At 38.5% G+C, this 20,498-nt stretch overlaps 2 protein-coding genes across 26 annotated transcripts in view; one reads left to right on the top strand and one right to left on the bottom strand.

Moving 5' to 3' along the window:
• Nucleotides 1–10,604, bottom strand: part of LOC103712390 (uncharacterized) — a 54,192-nt gene extending 43,588 nt beyond the window's left edge. For 7 of the 25 annotated variants that reach the window (XR_015976944.2, XM_088719455.2, XM_088719461.2 and 4 more), the window contains exons 1-8: nucleotides 10,039–10,591; nucleotides 8,861–9,035; nucleotides 5,732–6,418; nucleotides 5,175–5,318; nucleotides 4,877–4,975; nucleotides 4,648–4,773; nucleotides 2,966–3,028; nucleotides 1,507–1,599 (exon numbers count right to left, since the gene is read on the bottom strand). Coding sequence is in view for 20 of the 25 variants with exons in the window: in XM_088719455.2 (XP_088575581.2) it covers nucleotides 1,507–1,599; nucleotides 2,966–3,028; nucleotides 4,648–4,773; nucleotides 4,877–4,975; nucleotides 5,175–5,318; nucleotides 5,732–6,418; nucleotides 8,861–9,035; nucleotides 10,039–10,220 (1,569 nt within the window). In the remaining 5 variants the exon portion in view is untranslated. Of the gene's footprint in view, nucleotides 1–1,506; nucleotides 1,600–2,965; nucleotides 3,029–4,647; nucleotides 4,774–4,876; nucleotides 4,976–5,174; nucleotides 5,319–5,731; nucleotides 6,419–8,860; nucleotides 9,036–9,272; nucleotides 9,328–9,439; nucleotides 9,533–9,681; nucleotides 10,001–10,038 lie in introns of those variants that run through there. The other 18 variants (XR_015976942.2, XM_088719448.2, XM_088719451.2 and 15 more) reach the window with 10 other exon arrangements.
• Nucleotides 10,605–13,600: 2,996 nt separating this feature from the next.
• Nucleotides 13,601–18,696, top strand: LOC103712389 (Major facilitator superfamily protein). Its single transcript, XM_008798902.5, has 4 exons — nucleotides 13,601–14,336; nucleotides 14,840–15,057; nucleotides 16,643–17,223; nucleotides 17,486–18,696. The coding sequence occupies exons 1-4, from the start codon at nucleotides 14,099–14,101 to the stop codon at nucleotides 18,366–18,368; spliced, it is 1,920 nt and encodes a 639-aa protein (XP_008797124.3). The 5' UTR covers nucleotides 13,601–14,098; the 3' UTR covers nucleotides 18,369–18,696.
• The last annotated feature ends 1,802 nt before the right edge of the window (nucleotides 18,697–20,498 follow it).

Genomic DNA, 20,498 nt, shown 5'->3' with positions numbered 1-20,498 from the left:
GGCAGCCTGGGTTGTGATGGTGGTAGTGGCACCGAGTAAAAAGTGGTGGCTAGCGAGCATGGAGCAAGCAATGCAGCCATGGGCGGTGGAAAACAAGGAAAGAAGTGGTTGCAGCAAATGACGAAGGCGAAGGTCAGGTGGTGAACACTTGTGGCCAATGAGATCTTAGTTGAATATATAATTTCCGTGTGTTAAAAATATGAAGCAGAACTAAAGTTTGAAGCATATTTAAGGTTTACCTGAAACAAATAGAAATATCTAAAGAAGTAATAATTCCAAATACAACAAAGTAGACATCAGAGCTGATTGAAGAAACATTTTGACCGAAATTATTTTGTACACTTTGGTTCTTTCTTGCAAGAAAACCAAGAGGTTGGTAGGTAGGCCTTCATATTCATCTTTATCTTTAACACATGACCACCATTACCCTGGACAGCATATAAGGACCGAATAAACTTCACTGCTGATCTTTTGTTTTATTCAAACCAACCCAACCAAAACAGAAGACTTGCTACTTGCATCAACTAGGCCCTATGTTTGACAAGTTTAGTGCATGTCAACTTAGGGGCACATGTTAATTATTGGATAATTTTTGGTGACTCAGGATGTTCATCCAGTTACTTAGTTCATTAAAAGAGCAACAAAGCATGCAAAAGAATTGTTCTTGCCTATGAAGGAGAAGAGTGGTTACATGGAAGGGCATCTCCTAAATATACCAGAGGCCACTGTAATATAAACTGTTCATGAAATGGTTAAAAGAATAGTATATAAATCAAGAAATTCTAGCAGAACTAGAATAACTAAGAGAATTATAGAGAATAATAGAGCTCTACAAACTTCCTAACATGATCATTCTCCTCAAGTGCCATCAAGGTTGAGTGACTGCCTTGCACATGTTGAGGACCATTAGGGAAAAATCATTCCATGCATGGCATTTGCTTCAACAAACCACTAACTTTGCAATTGCAATAGGGGAAAAAAAGAAAATTAACTGCCTTTTTGAAGAATAGTGATTTCTTAATAATTTAAATATGTGACCATGGTTCACTATATCGACCTGTAACACCCCGTACTAAGCGTACTATACTAAGCCGGTAGGGTACCAATATAATACCAAGATTTGGTACAACACAGGGGCCAAACCGGCCTGTACTGGGTGGAGCCTACGATTTCACTTGGTTTCGTGTTGTACTAACCATACCACCTGATTTCCGGCTGTACCATGGCTGCATGTGAGAAAAGGGTCTCCTAACCCCATTTCAGTACGGAGCTATACCATACCATATTGGTAAGGTACAACTATGGTACTGGTGCTAGTACAACAAACCTTGTAAGAGACTGATTTGCACATTGAACCCAACCAAATCATCGAACTAACAATCGCAATACAGATATAAACACGACAACTGCCAAATATAAAGATGTAGTCACATATTAAGGATGCTGACAAGTTTAATATTGCATTATAAGTGAGTCCTTCAATGTTATAAGGGGAAAAGATTTTACTTGACAGAATTGCTCGAGATCCTTCAGTGCAGATAATACACGATAGATTGCTCTGCTTGAACTTCCAGTTCTTGTACAGTCTAATGACTGAACCTGCAAAAGAAAATAGTCATGATCGATCCTAACATCCAGCAAAAAATAACTACAAAAATAGAAGCATTTTTTATATTTTTTTATGAAAAAAATATTCAATAAATGATCATGTATGAGCCCAAGGATCTCTCCTCCACAACAAGAAGAAAAGAAGATGAATCAAACACAGGAGAAGATAAATCAAAATAAGACCTGTGATTATAGGTGCTTATGCTAATGTCAGCTATAGACATCAAACATTTGCCAGTACAGAGGAAATTATTCTTTGTAAGGTATTCAATAGTTACAATAAATTACATGTTGCTCAATTATATGCTTTAAGTACTTCACATAGAGCCTCTTGTATAAGCTTTTAACTCTAATAATTTGCTGTAAATGAAACAGAGAGCGATTGCTTTTGCATGCTAGTGCAAAGAATAATGCTAATGTAAATCATCTGCCTCATTACATGCTTGAGACATCTCCATATATTCATATGTATACACACACACACACATGCACATATATATATACACACACAAAAACAAACATATATATATTGCAGAATGTACATGATTGAGCTCATCTATTATTAAACTAATCTCCCTATCCAATTCTTAGGTCTATATTGTTAGCTTAAGTACTATTTACCATGGAAGCAAATGGCAAGAAACGCTATAACTCCAACCATGGTTCGCCATACCGGCCCAAACCAGAAGGTACAGGACGTATCGTACAATACCGGTTTGGTGCCGATACCCAACACTGGTGGCGTATCAATACTCAGTACCCAAAAAAACCCTGTACCATACCAACACAGTGCTAGTGTGGCACCAGTACGGGGTTCAATACCGAAATGGCGAATCTTGACTTCAACAACGTCCACAATAATCAAGAATAACTTCTGGATCTTAGCTAGAAATAGTAAATTTGTCTTAGAAAATAACAGAGTTAACATATTCACTTATTTGTCCTCTCTGTAATGATTACCAACTAATTATAACTTTCTATAATGCATCAAAGGAATGGGAAGAGTGCAACAGATTATCATGTTGATTTTTTTGTTAGTTTCCTCATTACACAACATGCATGTTGCATGGTTACTTCATTATATTCTTTTGTACATACAAAAAGGGATAGCCTAGTGCATGAGGTTTCCGGCACTGTAGGATCTCGGAAGGGTCAGATGTACACAACATGCGGATAGGCGGTTTTTGTATTTCAAACGAGTGACACCCAAGTCACAACGGAGCAACCTTACCATTGCACCAAGGCTCGCCCTCTATATTGTTCTTGTATATATAGGCCATGAAATAACAAAATATGAATAAATTAATATTTATTAAAAGAAAATGAGTAAAGCAATAACTAAAATGGGACCACTGACCTCTGTTGACAATTTTTGAAACCAATCATTCAGGCTTTCATTCTTGATTTTGCATGATGAAACCTATATCATGAAAATCAATTAATGCTTGCAAGACTTAAGGAACAGGTTAATTTATTCAATGTTAAGGAAATACATATAAACGCATTTCAATAACTCGGCCATAATTTAATAGGCAAAAAAGTATAAAAGATTAGTTAAAGATCTATTTTTGCATTCAAAAGAGAAATTTACTTCCATTCTCTCACTTCAATGGAGACCCATATTGCAGTCATTTCCACAGAAATGGTGCCACGTGTCTGTGCTCAAACACACACACACACACAAAAAAAAAGTTTGCCTATAAGCTAAGATTATTCAAAATGCACCTCATGTTGTTATCTCATAACCAGAATTAGTCAAACAACAAAATGATATAGGGAAAAAAAGTAGTGTTGAGTGATTCTTTTGTTCAAAAATGAGACTTAGATGACAACATGCCCGACCAAATAAAACCAAGGTAGATCAAATTATAATGTGCTTAGAAGTGCCAAACCGTTGTCACATGAACATTTCATGTGCAAATACTAAGACCAGTACCTTCGAATGGATTGAAAAGTTTGGCGGCAAAGATAACTCATGTTCACATGGATGAAAAGTTGGGAATGAACCTAAAAATTAAACTGGCCAATTCGAACAGGGGTACACCATGTAATCTGTCTTGGATAATTCGCAACTCTACGTCAGGTGTGCTGAACACATTGAACTATCCATGCGGCTGAGAAACCTTAAAGCCCAAGCACAACGATGCAATTATCAAGGATGCGCTCTACCACTGAGCTCATAGCCCATCATGTGGGCCTCCCATAGGGTGGTCTGCTATGCCAAAAAAGAGAAAAACCCCATCCCTCTCTTCCTTTTTGTTTTGTGCCCCCATGTCCCTCTTGTGTGACGGCATGGGGACATAAAAAAGAGGATCCTGTCAACTTGTTCCGACGGTCCGACCTATGATGATAAGCTCATAAGCTTGGTCTTACTTCATTGTCAAGAAGTGAAAGAAGACTGTCATATCCAAGCTTAGCTGAGACATAGCTCGCTTCTTTTTGGGTGTGAAGCAGTGTTAAACCAAAACACCCAACAAGCCTAAGCATTAGCTCTCCTTGAAAAGCAGCTTGCTGTGCAGGGATTAGAAAAAATAGGAAACAAGTCTAGGGGGGTTTGGCTTTGAAGATCATGATATAAGCAGTCCATCCATGAGAATGATTTATGACCATCTCTGAACCTGAATACCTGATTTCGATCCTTTAAATTGATGTGGAATTTTCTGGCAGGAAATTTTTAAAGAGAGACGGGATTGATGTTAAATAGCATAGTGACATGAATGGCTATCTTATTGGTATCAGTGTTTTAGCTCATGCAAGAGGAAACCAACCATCAAGGATTCCTTAGATGAGATGGGTGTGTGGTAAAGCGAAGAGAACAACGTTTAAATACGCAACCACATCTGGGTGGCTTTGCCTCCCTGTTTACTTCAAAAGAAAAAAACACACACACACACAAACACATCCATCTCTAAGACATATATTGCAAGCCAAAAATCCAAACTGAAATATTGTCCCTCCAAATAGAAGTACTCTCAAGACAGTTCACAGAAATAACATGCTTAAATCATTAAGTTATTATAGAAGTATATCAGTACTTACCCAAGAGCCAAAACAGTGCACAGATAATTCTTCTATGCAGTTAGAAACACAGTGCTTCTTTTCAAGCCACAAAGCTTCTTTGCTTTCCAAAAGCTCCACATAGAGCTGCTTCACCTTGAACTCAAGCTGTGATGTGTAAAATTTGGTGATCAATGTCAAATATCTGAAATGGAACTTTGTCAAGACAAATAAATCGACCAAAGAAATTTCTGTGAAAATAAATCGTCACTTGGGAGGTCTTCAGTAGCAGCTGTAACAGATTGTCTTCATCAACTTGCAGTGCGAGTCCTACAGAAGTTACTATGTCCCTCGATCTTTTGTCGCCGCTCTACAATTTCATGAATATGGCATCATTAAGTCAGGAGAGACCAAAAACATAACAACCTTAAGTACAACAATGACAAGCAAATATGGGGTTGTAACTTGTAAGGCACAAAAAAACCAAGCCAAGAAGTTCTTCGATTATTTTCAAGCTGCAGTTAACATGGTTGAATGAAGCAGATTGACAAATCTGACTCAGGACTCACAGCTCTGTGAAGCAAAACCCAGCGCAATGCAATATTGCAATCTCTGACCAAGGAAATTAGATATTGAGAGTTATCTAGCACATAATCTTTGATTAAAACACAATTTGAGAGAACTGAACCCAACTCTGATGAGAGATGCGTAACCTGCAAGATAAATATGACCAAGTTCAAAAGACTATGTAGGAAAAAGAAAATTCTGTAACAATAAAGAAACAAATAATCACATAAACAAAATTATATCTGAAGTTATGAAAGTGGGAAGGTTCAATAAACACATCATGGTGCACATAATTTAGTCCACAAGCAGATAAAACTTAATTTTACAATAAATAAAACAGAAAGATGCATGAGAATCAAAGTGATGCACTATAGTCACTTTCTCTTGAATGAGGATCAATTTAATGAGGAAACTACAAACATGTTCTTTTATTAAGTTAAGACCAACTTAGATAGGAAATGTGAGACATATCTGCTGTCAAAAAGTCAAAATTGAAAAAAAAGAAAAGTACCCATAGTCAGCTATTAGGCGTCATATTTCAAATGTACATGATACCAACCTTAGTGCAATGATATTGACAGCAGTCCCGTATAAATGTTGGAGAAACACTAGAGGATAATGATGCTTTTGCTTCTTTATATGCATCCCATGACACAAACAGATCTACCACAAAATGTAAAAATATTGGAACCACCCAACAATCTCTAAAGAACCGATCAACAATCTCTCGCATGACAAAACCATTGCGTAGAAACTCTGGAGAATAGAATAACAGAATATACAGGTATCCACTCTGTAATGATAATGCCACAGTTCGGTGCTGTGGATCTGGATAGTGGTGTACTTGATTGTACAAGTCATCATTCCGCAAACGATGTATAACAGCATCCACCACCAATTTGGGAAATGGAAATCTTGCAAAGAGATCTTCAGTCTTTTGTACAGAAACCATACCGGAGTTTACAAAAGGTGAACCGCTATGATGAAATGGGCCAGATGGAGGCATGTGGGCACGACAAATCAAGCATATGTGCTCTAGATTTGGAGAGTCAAAACAGCAGTCATGGCGTAGATGTGCCACAAGAAGCTTCTCTCGCAAATGGCCACTCAAACAGTGCTCCATCAGTATCAGCATGCATCCAAACAGTGCTATTGATTCCGTCAGCAATTGTCGTCCATATTGATTATCCAATACTCTATCTAGTGTAGACTGCCCATACAAACCTTCCTGTATGACAAAATGCATCTATATCAAAATAGACTTGATGACCAACATAAGTAGTGTTTCTTTTATTTATAAGTCTACCTATTAAATTACAGAGCTAATTAAATACAATACAATGATGGTATAATTATATTTAACTTCTTAACAATTTATCCGGCAATCAAGCAGCATCAATATTAAGCCTATTGAATTTCAGATCTGCAGCAAGGGACTTGGCAATAAGCACGAAGTGCTTTATTGACTCATCCAAGCAACTGAATACCTCATGATAGCACTTAAAAGTAGTATCCTCATGCAGAGTCCTCTTAGCTGTCATTGTTTTATACGTCCGGAAACAAGTAGAGAGAAAAAATATTTATTCTCTATCCCATAGTTTCTTAGGCATTTATAATCAATTCCTTGAAATGTTAGACATGCCAACTAGTTCCCATTTTTTTCCTAAAAGGCAAAAGCAATTTAAGTGCCACCACCACAAGGCCGCTTAAGGTAAATTTATATTGGAAAAAGTTAGGGATTATGCACTAGAAGTCAAGGAAATGCAGAGAGTTTTGCCTCTAAAGATTATCGTTTAAGAGAAAAAGAAATATGAAACGTAGAAAAATTCTATGACAAACAACAGAAAGTGCTTAGCCAAAATGGATGAGCTAACATTTGCGCATGTAGCAAAAATGAGTTAGCATAAGACCACTGAGATAGTTCGTAGGTTTTCAAGAAGTGTTAGGAAAAGAATGCTCACAGAATGAGAATCACAAATTTGACATGGGTCCTTCTTGTTGTTTAATCGTAGCAAGGAAGCTAAAGCAAATAGCAAAGGAAAGCATCATAAGCAACAACAACGGGCAAGGTTGCTTCAAATGAAAAATGGCATTCCAAGATGTTGCAAACCAATGCAACATTTTATCACCCGTACCAAAACTTGGGGATCAAGGGTTGGATCAATAGATGGTGATCCAACGTTGCAATAATGTGCGAATGGGGACGATATCCCTAGCAACACAATTCAGGCTCTTAATCAAGGCACGTTGTACTGCCCGAACCGGGCAGTACAGGGTATACCATACCGTATCAGTTCGGTATCAATACCCGGTATGGGTGGCGTACTGACATTCGGTACGTCAAAAAAATTCGTACCGTACCGACACTGTGCTAGTGTAGCACCGATACAGAGTTCGGTACCGAGACGGCAAACCTTGCTCTTAACAATATGTGAAGTCAACTGACACTATTAGCATTGGTAGACAGAAGCTAGAGCCACCAACTTATACAAAGGCCTAAACTTACAAATAGCAAAAATGAGTTAGACTAAGACCACTAGGACAGTATGAAAGGTTTTCATGAAGTGTTAGGAAAAGCGTGTTCACACAAAATGAGAATCACCAAATTTGACTTGGGTCCTATTTAATCATATAGCAAGGAAGCATAAAGCAAAAGCAAAGGAAAGCATCATAAGCAGCAGCATTGAGCAAGGTCACTTCAAATGAAAAATTGCATTCCAAGAGGTTGCAAACCAAATGCAACATATTTTAATCACCTATATCAAAGCTTGAGAATCAAGCATTGGATTCATAAGTACCGATCCAAAGCTACAATAATATGCTATTGTGGACAAGAGCCAATATCCCTAGTCACACAATGCAGGCTCCTAATAATATGTGAAGACAGCCGGCACTACTAACATTGCTACGAAGAAGGTAGAGCCAATAACTACACAGAGGCCTAAACTTACAAAAAATGAACTACCTAGAGCTAATACACCTCGACTCCTATCCAGTTCCACAAACCCAGAGGAGATAAGGACCATAAAAAGGATGGGCTAAGGTGTTAGATGCCCTTCACTTCCTTCCTTGCTTAGTTCCTACTCCTAAACTTTCTAAGGCTCAACAGCAACTAAGGTTACAGCGAAAAAAATAACTTTAGGATTAATTTTTACAAAAAGATAATACTAAAGCGCATGAGAAGAATATTGAAGAGTGTAAAGAAGATAAGCATGTAGGAGAAGATATTTCGGATTCTTTTACAATTTTTTAGAGGGGCACAGCAGGTAGCATCTAAAATTTCTTAAAACTAGCCTAGCTCTCTACTTTTATATGACCAATTCTTGCTTTCCTAAATCAGAGTGATCAAAAAATTTTACTGTTAGATGACAAGACTCGCAATTCTTCTCTTGCATTATTCACCAATACCTCTAACACTCCAAGTGTATCTAGCATTCTGCTTTAAAAAAATGGTCTATTCACATCTTCAGTAACATCCAATGCAATTGTTCAGCAGTTTTATTTGCCAGATCTAATAATAAACAATTTCAATAAGTTCCAAAGAGAAAGATGAAGTGGATCACACTGCAAGCAATTTGAAACCTATAGGTGACTAGAAACATTTGTAGATTCCAAATACAAATAATACATGCTTACTGATGCCTTTAGGAGGTTTTTGTCACTCATCCAGGATTAAGTAAGAGCATACCTGAAGGTCATTTAGGTATTTAAGTAGCTCCAAATGGTAAATAACAGCACCACTCATCAGAAGAAAAAATCTCTGCATATAAGCAGAACAAGATTCCCGAAGACAATCTTCTAGTGCTTCCAGTTCCTCATTCCCTTCAATCCTTGACTCAAAATCATTGGGGGAGTCAAAATACCTAAAAATATTGAATTGGAAATGAGACATTCAAATGAGTGAAGAATAGATGGCTTACTGATTAATCCACAAATTAATAAATAAATAGCAGTTATATTTATTGCCTTCTCTTATTAAAAGAAAGGGGGGAGGCTTAAGTTAATCATGATTATGACCATGCTACTCATATGCCATGAATTTATAACTAGCACGCAACCAAATACAATGCCCGATTATCCATGAACCATAAAGCACACACCTGGGCTTTCAGGCGACTACCTAGTAGACTGATAATAGCTTATGGCCTGAGAAACCTGCTTTGCATGTTAATATAAAGAAAAAAGAAATTTTATAAGTGCAGAAGTTCCTTTTTCCAGATTTCAATCTAATGAGTACATTATGTGGACATTAAATAAATTTTATTACCCAACACCCCCAGCTCCAGAGCGATGATAGATACTTCCACAACATCCATAAGTGTAATGTCAACTTCTACTTTGCTTGCCATCAACGTGTATGCTGGAAGAGCATTACAAAATTCTGAAATCTCTGTTCAAATCCAAAAGAATAGCTCTCTCTCTCTCTCTCAAAGAAAATAACTCACAAATAGATCCCCGTGGTTTAATTAGCCCAATAACAGCAAGCAAATAAATAAATCCCAAGCCCACCTTTGGTCTCGGCGTACTCATAATTGGAGCACTTCGGTCTCGCTAAAACTAGTCCTCGTTATTTCAGTACTAGAAATATTATGATAGATCAGAAATTAAATTTTATGCTGTTTGAGACAAGTAATTACCTGCTAAGAAATTAAATCTTAAAATGCATTAGACAAGAAAGCCAATTTAAGAAATAGAGATAGAGAGAGAGGGGAAGTGACCAAGAGTCACATATTTCGTGTTTGTACGAGACAAAATACGCCCAGTGTTAGCTTTTTAAGAAATTACTGAAAGACAAATAAAAGAAGAGACATTTGAAACAAGAAGGTGATTCGAATGCAATTAATCGGCTCTCAGAAACTGGCGCACCTGAGGTCGAAGAGCACGGGGTCGAAGCGGCGATCAAGGAACTCCGCGGGGATCCGATCGGAGAGGAGGAGGAGCTCGGCGATCAGCGTTTGGGCCCTGGCGCAGAAGTTGAGCAGCTCGGGGAAGGAAGCTGCCGGGTCGTCGTCTTCCCTCGACCCTGCGCGTTTCTTCGACGACTCCATTCCCGGCCGGCTCGTGGGGGAGCTCTGAGGTTATGGTCTGGCGAGAACTCAGAAATTAGGGTTTCGGGAGCGAATGAAGAACACCATTGAATCCAGAAGAAGAGAAGTAGGAAAAGGGCGTCATAAGAGATGGAGAGCACCGCCGTCTCTCATCGAAGTGGTTGCTCTGAGATTTTCAAATCTCCCAAACCCTTACTACCCCTCTTCATTGATGCGGCCACCATCATCGATAACCTAGAAGATCATCCCACTTTTTTCCTTCCGCATTAAGCGACCAAATCGCATGAAAAGAGCCAAAAAAAAGAAATGGACGGAAAGAGGCATACGAAACGATGGAAGACGGGCTGGACTGATGAGAAAGCTTTAAGCTCGGTAAAAAGCCAGGTGGTAGAAAGCCAGACCTCCAGTTTCGTTTACATAAAAAGCCATCACACGTGCTATGCCGTGCTCTCTTGCGTCGGTAAAATTTCATACTTACCATCGTAATAAAATATTATAGATATGATATGTCCGATCACCCTATTTGCTTTGAGATTTGTGCAGAATGATAAACGGCCACAGCCGAAGTATTTTAAGACCCGTGCAGTAGATAATCCGACGGATGGACACAAGAAAAGTGCACAATCACGGTCCAATAACATCAACTGTTCGCGCTTAAAGTTGATAATAGATTGAACAAAAAATTTGATTTTAGCTCAAAATGATCAGTATGGAATGTCTACTTTTTGTTTTAAAAAAAAGTTATGAAAACATATTTATTTTGTTCAGTATAAAAAATATTAAATTTTAAATAAATTTGATCTAAAATTTGAGTAAAAATAAATACAATTTAGATATAAAGCTCAGCTCATGACCGGTTCTGCTCGAGAAACATTATGGTGGATGCTCCTTTTAAGATAAATGCCATCTTGCTCTAATGCAAAAGGTGGATGATAGTCCAATCCAGATATACAACCAATCTCTTCATAATTGTCTTGGATAAATTTGAATTAATCTAATATATAGTGCATCAAAGTAAAAAAAAAGAAAAAAAAAGTATTTTCAGACTCTTTCTTTAATCTAAATTATCTCAAGGTCCCAATACAAGTCTAGTGTAAATATTTTTTAAAACAAGAAAAGAACTTTTTAAGATTTACTTTTCACTTGAAGCCTCCTGCTTCATCTATTGCATGCAACTTTAAATCAAAATTTACTAAGCACTTAATTATAGAGACTTCCTACAGGCTACAGATAGAGTTATAAAAGATTTGTTCCAGTAAAGTTGTTGAGACTTTGACTAATGACAAGGTAGTATAATAGGTTTTGGCTATTTACTAGAGTACCCTAAGTCAAATTATATCCCACTACTTAAACCAACTTCCTACACATTCATTTTTCAAATTCTATGCATTTGTAGATATATCATTCATTAGTAAACATAGCATTACAAAGAGAAAAACACAAACCCCTAAATTTAAGGCAGAAGCAACAAATAGTCAATATAGCATGCCCTCTCAGATTGGTTCAAGCATCAGGAAAGAAAATGATTACAATTATTATAGGGCATCTGTTTTGACTAGCAGCATGCATCAAGCCATAAAGTCGTGCCTTAGTGACTAATTCAAATCATCACTTATTGAGATGTCGTCTACTCGATCAGCATATCATAACATGGAATATTTGCCTATCTTTGATCTCTTATTTTGAATATGGGAATGCTACCAATCAAAATTCGCCGTCTCGGTATCGAACTCTGTATTGGTGCCACAGTAGAAAAATATCGGTATGGTACAATATGAAAATTTTTTGGCATACCGAGTGTCAATACGCCGTCCATACCAATATCGAATTAATGCAGCATAGTATATTCCATACCGTCCGATTTGATTCGATATGACATACCATGCTACTAGTAGTATTAAGAAGCCAAGAAGGAGAACATATTATATTACCAGAAATCTCTTCTTCTCCGTTGCCATCATAAATGCGAACAGTTGAGATGAGCATTTCAATGATCTTGGATCTTCATGATACTTGATGTTGCAAGGTTTTAGTGCAAGGGAAATTATAGCTTGGATTCTCCGTATGCCTGTTTCCCTTCATCTCACGGAGCTCATTTATCAAGATGGATATGTATTCATGGATCCCCACCTTCGGTGGTTCCATGTTTACGATGGCAGCATTTAAGGCCTCAGAAGTAGTTGTAGTTTTATGTGCGAAAAGTATCAGGTCTGTGATCTTGGCTGCATCCCTTTAGATCCATTAATGACTCCTGAAACTCGTAACAGGGTTCAATAAAAAAAAAAAAGAAAGTCATAACAAGGTTATAATCATGGATAATGGTTCATCTAATTGTCCAAAACCTAGAATCATGATAAAATGGTTATAAATCACAACTTTTTATGACTTGCCAGGCGCAAAGTTAGTATAATTTGAGCTAGGCAAGAGAGCTTGCCCTTTCCTTATTCCTCTCATGAAGATTTGATTTGATTTTGAAATTTTAACATCATTTTCAGTTTCCACCCTAAAGGAATCAGAATGCTAGAGAATGCCTATTTCATTGATATAAAACTTGTCTCATCCCAATGATACAAGGGACGGATGTAACTTGTAGGACTAGTGAGATGTATGAAATGTGGTTGAATACCAAATTATCAACATACCATGGCAATAACAGTAGAAATTATATTCTACACCATGCGCATCATATCTGCGGTGCTGGTGCACGACAAGAACAAACCATAAGAAGTTGCACAGGGCAATAATTTGAGACGAGCGTATGATGCACTATCATGAAGTATATCTAGTTGGATTTTTTGTATGAAAATTCTTCTAAAAAATTAAATTTACGTGAATATACTCTTAAAATTTATACTTATTCCTGTATTCTCATAAAACACTGTTTTTAGCAAATGCTCCTAATACAACGGTTCTTCTAACACCGGCGCCGCTAATAAAACTCATATTTATTTTAATTAAAAAATAAAACAAAATTTTGAAATTACTTTTTTGTCTTCCATCGCGATCGTCTTATAGATGTTTTTTTTTTGCATATGTACCCATTAAGAGTATTTTAGTCATTTTAATTTGAAACTGTTAATTCTTTAACGGTGTTAGATGGAGTGGATATATAGGCAAAAAAATAAGAATAAAAAAAATAGAATAGCAAAATAAGTATTTTAAATATTAATTTGTGAAGGTATTTATGTAAAATTAGGTATTTAGGAGGGTATTCATGCAAAAAAAAATTATAATTTTTTTAAAAAAACTATATAGGCGAACAAGACGGCTCATCTGGCGCTATTAACGGTGGATCATATTCCCGCATAGAGAACTATATGCGCCGCTAAACGGCTCATCTGGCGCTATTAACGGTGGATCATAGTCCCGCATAGAGAACTATATGCGCACTAGAGAGAGAGAGAGCTTTTGCGGCGTCTACCTCTCCGGTCTCCAATGGCGTCGAGAAGCGACGAAGATATTTTTGTTCTCCCTTTGGTTAGGGTTTGTCACCTGTGGAAACGGTAGGGCTTGGGTCCCCATTGAGAGCGACGGAGAGAGATTGAGTTCAGGACGATCCAACGGTCCGCGACCATGGATCCTCACCAGCTCACCTCCCTCACAGCTGAGGCCATTAATGCCGTCTTTCTCCTCTCTCTCTCTCTCTCTGCGTTCCTTCACTCCATTTATTGTCCCAGTCCCCACCGTCTAACAGGATTGTTGGTTGGGCAACACCTTTAATGCCCGCCCACCCCATTTCTGTGATCCCTCCCTCACCCCAGATGGGAGGAGCCCTGAAATTCCCGTACTTGATGGAAACCCGGGCTTCAAGTTGATCTCCAGGACTCCCTGATTCTTCCTTTGTTGGGAAAAAAATGGTTCTTTTTGGTGCCTGAGGGATGGAGACGAAGGAGATCCGGTCGCCGGAGAGATCGCCGGTGGCGGGGGAGGGGATGCTGGAGTTGGCGCGGCGGAAGAAGCTGGGGATTTATTTCGCGGAGAGTGATGAGAGGCGGTTTCCGGCGGCGATCGGCGGGGACTATGTCTCTGGTGGTACGACGCCAGTGAATATAAGAGGGAAGCCGATTGAAGATCTTTCCAAGACCGGCGGCTGGATTGCAGCATTCTTCATTTTCGGTTTACCATCTCTACCGCAGTTGCTTCAAAATTTGTTTTTTTTTTTATTATTATTTTTGGCTTCTATTTAGTCGAGAATCTGAGGTATATTTATTGTTTTTCTTTCATCTGCTATCAATTTAACTGGATTTTTTTTTCCGAATCAGGTGAGTCCTCTGCTATTTTGTATCAAACAGCATGTTATATATGTCCTATCAATTATAAACCGGCACATTAGTAAAACCAGAAAGAAACTTATCTTTATAGAAAGTTCTTTTATTCCTTCTTTCGGTGTTCAATTATGAGAAAAAAGCATTTGGCTTTGTGATCAGTTTGATTTTTTTATGTGTTGATACTGAATGTCTCTGTTCTTCTTTTTGTCCAAGTTTAGTTAGGAACTCCATTTTATTGTCATAACATTCTAATTCATGTGTTTTTTGCTTCTTCCCGGAAATTTTGCAACATCTTTGTTGGATTTTCCACTATAGTTGACCAAACTGTAAGTTGGATATTTGTGTGGTCAGGTAATGAGATGGCAGAGAGGATGGCCTACTTTGGCCTGTCTGTGAACATGGTGACATTCATGTTTTATGTCATGCACCGCCCATTTAATAGCTCTGCAAATGTGGTTAACAATTTCCTGGGTATATCACAAGCCTCATCCGTGCTTGGTGGATTTCTGGCTGATGCTTACCTTGGTAGATATTGGACGATAGCAATCTTCACTACTATCTATCTTGTGGTAAGAACTTTGATAACCTGCTTTTTTTTTCAACTTCTTTTGCTATTTCTTCCTCTTTCTTCATAGCTAGTGTACATGTTTCCCCTTCTGTAAGGGAATATGATCTTCCTTTGAGAAGTTCTTAAGAAATCTAAAGCTCCAAGTTGGATATATATGAAACGCTGTTTGAGCTCATGATGCATACTTATGGATGACAGAATTTTCTGTATTCCCTCCATATCCCTTTCTCCAGAGTTTCATGGAGAGTAGGGGTTTGTAACTGAGCCAAGCTCGATCAAGCGTGGTTCTCATGAACCTCTGCTTGAAATTAATTCTGAGCCTGAAGATTGAGATGAAGCTTGGCTTATTTATCTTTCGATCAAGTTAATTGAGCCCAGCACTGAACTGAACCTGATTCAGGCCTACTTTGATTGGCTTGATAACCTTAAATCAAGCCAAAATCAATTTGATCTTATATCAATACTAAATCAAGCTTGGTTTAAATTCAGCTCAAGCTTAAATTGACCCTCAAGAAGTTTATGATGTGTTGAGGCCAGGCTTGATGGTAGTAGGATGTGGGGAAAGCACTTGGAGTAGAGAGGGAGGAGCAGAGAAGGTGATGAGTGACAAGGCTTGATCATGGTTGGAGGTGGGTGAGTGGAGATTGAAGAGGAAGGGAGCAGAGGATGCGATAGTGGAGGGTTGGGACTTTGGGTGGAGAATTAAGTGGCAGCGGTGGCTGGTGGCAAAATCAATTAGCTGGATGGGTGGGAGGCAAGAGAACAAATGATGGGAGTAGTGTCGATAAGCTGACCGATAGGCTGGACTTTCTCACCTTAAGTGCTCCATACATGGGGTGTCTGATTTATCAAGCCCAACCTGCGCAAGCTTGTACTAAAGCTGAGTTCGAGCAATCGACAGGTCTATTGAAAGCAACTTTTTATATTTACACTACCCATTACACTGACCATTAAGAATCTGTCCCTACATTACCCTACCCCTTTCCAATATCTGATGACACAGAATTTTGATTGTTATCAAGCTGAGCCTGATTGAGCATATATTTGAGCCTAACTTGAGTAGCTCATATCACTGGACAACCACAGTGAGTCTTTATGTTTCTGCTGTCTCTTAACTAACCTTGAAGAAGCTATGGTTGCATTGATTTACCCCTCTTTAGTATCTGATGATGTTAAGATCCTGCAACTTGTTCTAAACAATCTTGACACATGATGCGCCATGTGGTGCTGCTGGTTATCAAAAATAATTTGCTAATGTTTGCTCTGGTGGATAGCATGCAACCGTCTCATATAGCTTAAGTCTAATTACTTCATATAAGACATAATATTTTTCTAATTATCCATGCTTTCGAGATCATTAGACTATCATTATTTATTCATGATGTCTCTCCTATTGTACATAAATGTCTTTCAAAAAGTTTCATAGACTTATTTTCCTTTTATGGTGCTACCAATGCCATTTTTCCCCTTCCAAGCGGCAAGCTGTCAAAGTGTCCATCAATCCATCCGCTTTCAATAATCATCAATTCCTAATCTTAGCTTACTTATTTAGATGTCTAATGATGTTATTTTATTGTATTATCCAGGGCTTGACAGGAATAACATTATGTGCCACAATGAGCATCTTTGTACCAAATCAGGCTCAGTGTGATCAGCTTTCTATACTCCTGGGCACGTGTGAACCAGCAAAACCATGGCAGATGCTATACCTCTATATAGTTCTTTACATAACTTCTTTTGGAGCTGCGGGGATAAGGCCTTGCGTGTCATCTTTTGGAGCTGATCAGTTTGATGAGAGGAGTAGAGACTACAGGGCTCACTTAGATAGGTTTTTCAACTTGTTTTATCTTTCTGTCACCATTGGAGCAATTGCGGCTTTCACCATGGTGGTATACATTCAAATGAAACATGGATGGGCTTCTGCCTTTGGTTCTTTGGCCATAGCAATGGGCATTTCAAATGTGATCTTCTTTCTTGGCACACCTCTGTACAGGCATAGGCTACCAGGAGGCAGTCCTCTCACGCGTGTTGCTCAAGTCCTTGTTGCTGCTTTCAGGAAGAGAAATGTGCCCTTCTCCAGCAGTGACTTTATTGGCCTGTATGAGGTCCCTGGCAAAAGATCTGCCATCAAGGGTAGTGGGAAGATAGAGCACACCGATGGCTTCAGGTATTATCCAGTTTGTGCACACTCTCTATTGTTCTTTCTTTCTTTCCTCCCTCTTTTTTTAAGCTGAATTTATATATCCATCAGTTCTCTAATTTCTCACTGCATCATTTGCATGCATAGTTGAGACTTCTGATGATTTGTTATCTCCATATATAAGCATATTTGCATTCAGTTCTTCTTATCAATAGCTAGATGACTTATTTTTCCTTTAAAAATACTGTCAGTGTGCAATTGATGATGTATCAGAATTTTGATTTCTTAGGTGGTTAGACAAGGCAGCTCTGCAACTGAAAGAGGATGGTGCAGATCCTAGTCCCTGGAGGCTCTGCACTGTAACACAAGTTGAAGAGGTTAAGATACTACTGAAACTTCTACCAGTACCAACCTGCACGATAATGCTTAGCGTAATATTGACCGAGTATTTGACCTTGTCAGTCCAACAAGCTTATACTATGAACAAACATATGGGTCATCTGAAACTTCCAGTCACTTGCATGCCTGTGTTTCCTGCCCTAAGCATCTTTCTCATCCTGGCCCTCTATTATTCCACCTTTGTACCTTTGGCACGCTGCATTACAGGTCGCCGTCAGGGCGCATCTCAGCTTCAAAGAGTAGGCCTCGGCCTGGCAATATCTATTTTATCAGTGGCATGGGCTGGGGTTTTTGAGAGGTACAGAAGGAATTATGCCATCAAACATGGATATCAGGCTCTTTTCCTCTCTCCAATGCCCAATCTGAGTGCCTACTGGTTGTTGATACAGTACTGCTTGATTGGAGTAGCTGAAGTGTTTTGCATTGTGGGTCTGCTTGAGTTCCTCTATGAGGAGGCTCCGGATGCCATGAGGAGTGTTGGGTCGGCTTATGCTGCCGTTGCTGGTGGTCTGGGCTGCTTCGTGGCCACCATATTGAACAACATTGTGAAATCAGTCACCGGGAATGAGGCCGAGGGGCGCCAATCATGGCTTTCCCAGAACATAAATACTGGGAGGTTCGATTACTTGTACTGGTTATTGGCAGTTTTGAGCTTGATCAATTTCTGTGCTTTTCTATTTTTCGCTCAGAGATACAAGTACAGGGCTCGGAAGGAAGTTGAAGTGGAAGTGTTGAAAACAAGCACAGCAATAAGCTCAACAGAGGGCAAGTAAGAAAGATATGATAGCTCAAGCGGTGCTTAATTTGTACCATATTTCATTTGATTACATAATCTGCACCTATGCTAGGTGTGGAATCCCCTGATTTATGCTAGTGCCTGTGAGATTTATATTTAACTTTAAACTGATTTCTGGGATCTCGCTGGGCTTGTATGCTGTAAGATAGCTTCATCCTCATGGAACTTCCTCGGGCTTTTAAGAATTCTGTAGGGTCAGGATATTTGATTGGAAGAATTCATGTTATGGTTGTTGTAACGGGATACAAATTGTAGACATTTTATGAACTGTTTTAATTTAATCATAATCCTTCTCGATCGTTTTCTATCGTGGTTTTGACAGATTCAGAGTGAAGGGTAAAGAATGTGCAGCAATTTTTCAGCTTGGTACCTAATTTCGTTTTCTGACCTTCCCTTCCCAGATATCTCTCATTTATCATCGATATGTCCTACCTGCATCATTGTTGAAGGATGATTTGTTACATGATTGGCTGGTCTTTGGAGGCAGCCACAAAGAAGCACTGCAAGGGTTCATAAAAATATGAAAGTCATGTTTGAACTTATTTTCAGGAATAATATCAAAAGAACTTTGCATTTTGGTGACTTTTGCAAAACTTCTATTAGCAATCAGTTCACTTTTGCACCAACCAATCAGACATTTCAATGTGTCAAACTTTTTCTTGCCTTTCTATTTTATGAAGATGACATGTTTTGAACAGGGAAAGCTTTTGCAGCAAACAGTCTGCGTAAAGTAGGCTATTGAAGCCATCCTAACTTAAGTAAATGAAAGCGTCGACGCATGAATGAAAGTTGGTTGATCTCAAAACATACATAGAACACAATGGCTGGTCTGGTGCATTGATGGTGATGATAGTGGCATGCTGCATTTTATATGAACGAAGGTCATGACTCATGAGGCTGCGATGCCTGAATGAGTGTCATCTTGTCGATCCAGCAAGCGAGTTCTTGTCAATTCATCTATAGATCCGTAAGTTCTATATGTAGGTTTCGACTGACTCGAAAGGTGGGTGAATACAAAATGGCAACCTTATTCGATCCAACCTCACAAACAACACAAAATAGGGGAAGAATTGATAGGGCTTACGAAGCAGTACCGACATGGGGAAGATAGATCGATTGAAAGCATATCATCCCTCTTGGAGCTTGAAATAATAGCTGTTATTGAAATGCCACTTTCAGTGGAAGAAAAATCAGAAATGAAAAGGAAAATGCATATTGAGTGAGGCTTGCTAAGCAGCATATATGTTGATTCTGAGTAACATAAATGTCATATCTGCTGCAAACTGAACAAAATACATGGTGGGCTTATGGATTTGTGTTTAATGCATTGCCAAGCAGCCTTATGAGCATCATAGTCCTATGAATATCTCAAACCCAACTTCTCTCATTACTCCTTTCTAATGGAGCTCTTTGGCGAATACTAAACTTTTTAATGATTAGATCGTCCCATGCTTTCACTAGTGAACCGCTCCCTACTCTCTCAACCATCAAAATATGATCTTGAGATTGACACAATCTAGATGCATCAGTCCGATATCTTGGACTGTAATACCAAGATGGCTCTGGTACAATGTTATTGCACTGAGATTGCTGTGAAAATGAAGTTCCCCATAGTTACAGCTGCCCATGTTCATGCAGACAGGGAGAATATGCTGTGGGATAGCATGGATGCCAAAATTAAGAACTTTTTTCTGAGAGGTGCATTGGGGCACCCATTGGTGCACTCAAAAAGACTCCATGGGTCTGCATTTTGCTGACTTGGCAAACTAATCCACTTTTATCATGTAGCGTTAGAATTTTTTCTTGCGTGTAAAGCAGACACTCCCTACGATCACTTCATTTTTATGCAAAGATTCTTGTGAAGGCTTTCTCCTACATTGATTATGATACTCCAATCTTCAAAATTCAGAGACTTCTTGGAAGGATCTACGTTGATATCTGATCATGATGTTTTTGTAGAGAAACTGAAGGAAGCAATCACTGTATAATTTTCAGATTCATCTTTATCATTAATTATCTTATTAGATAGAATCTACATTTGAATATCATAAATCCTTATTTCATTGTTTAGGGAAAACTTTTTTTTTTTTGTTACACCGGCTTCTCA

This window comes from Phoenix dactylifera, chromosome 4 (genome assembly GCF_051530095.1).
Source record: "Phoenix dactylifera cultivar Ajwa chromosome 4, Ajwa_hap1_PhDact_Kaust_v1.1, whole genome shotgun sequence".
NCBI classification, from domain to species: Eukaryota; Viridiplantae; Streptophyta; class Magnoliopsida; order Arecales; family Arecaceae; genus Phoenix; species Phoenix dactylifera.
The sequence above is the reverse complement of the archived record's forward strand: the minus strand, read 5'-3'. Positions and strand labels throughout refer to the sequence as shown.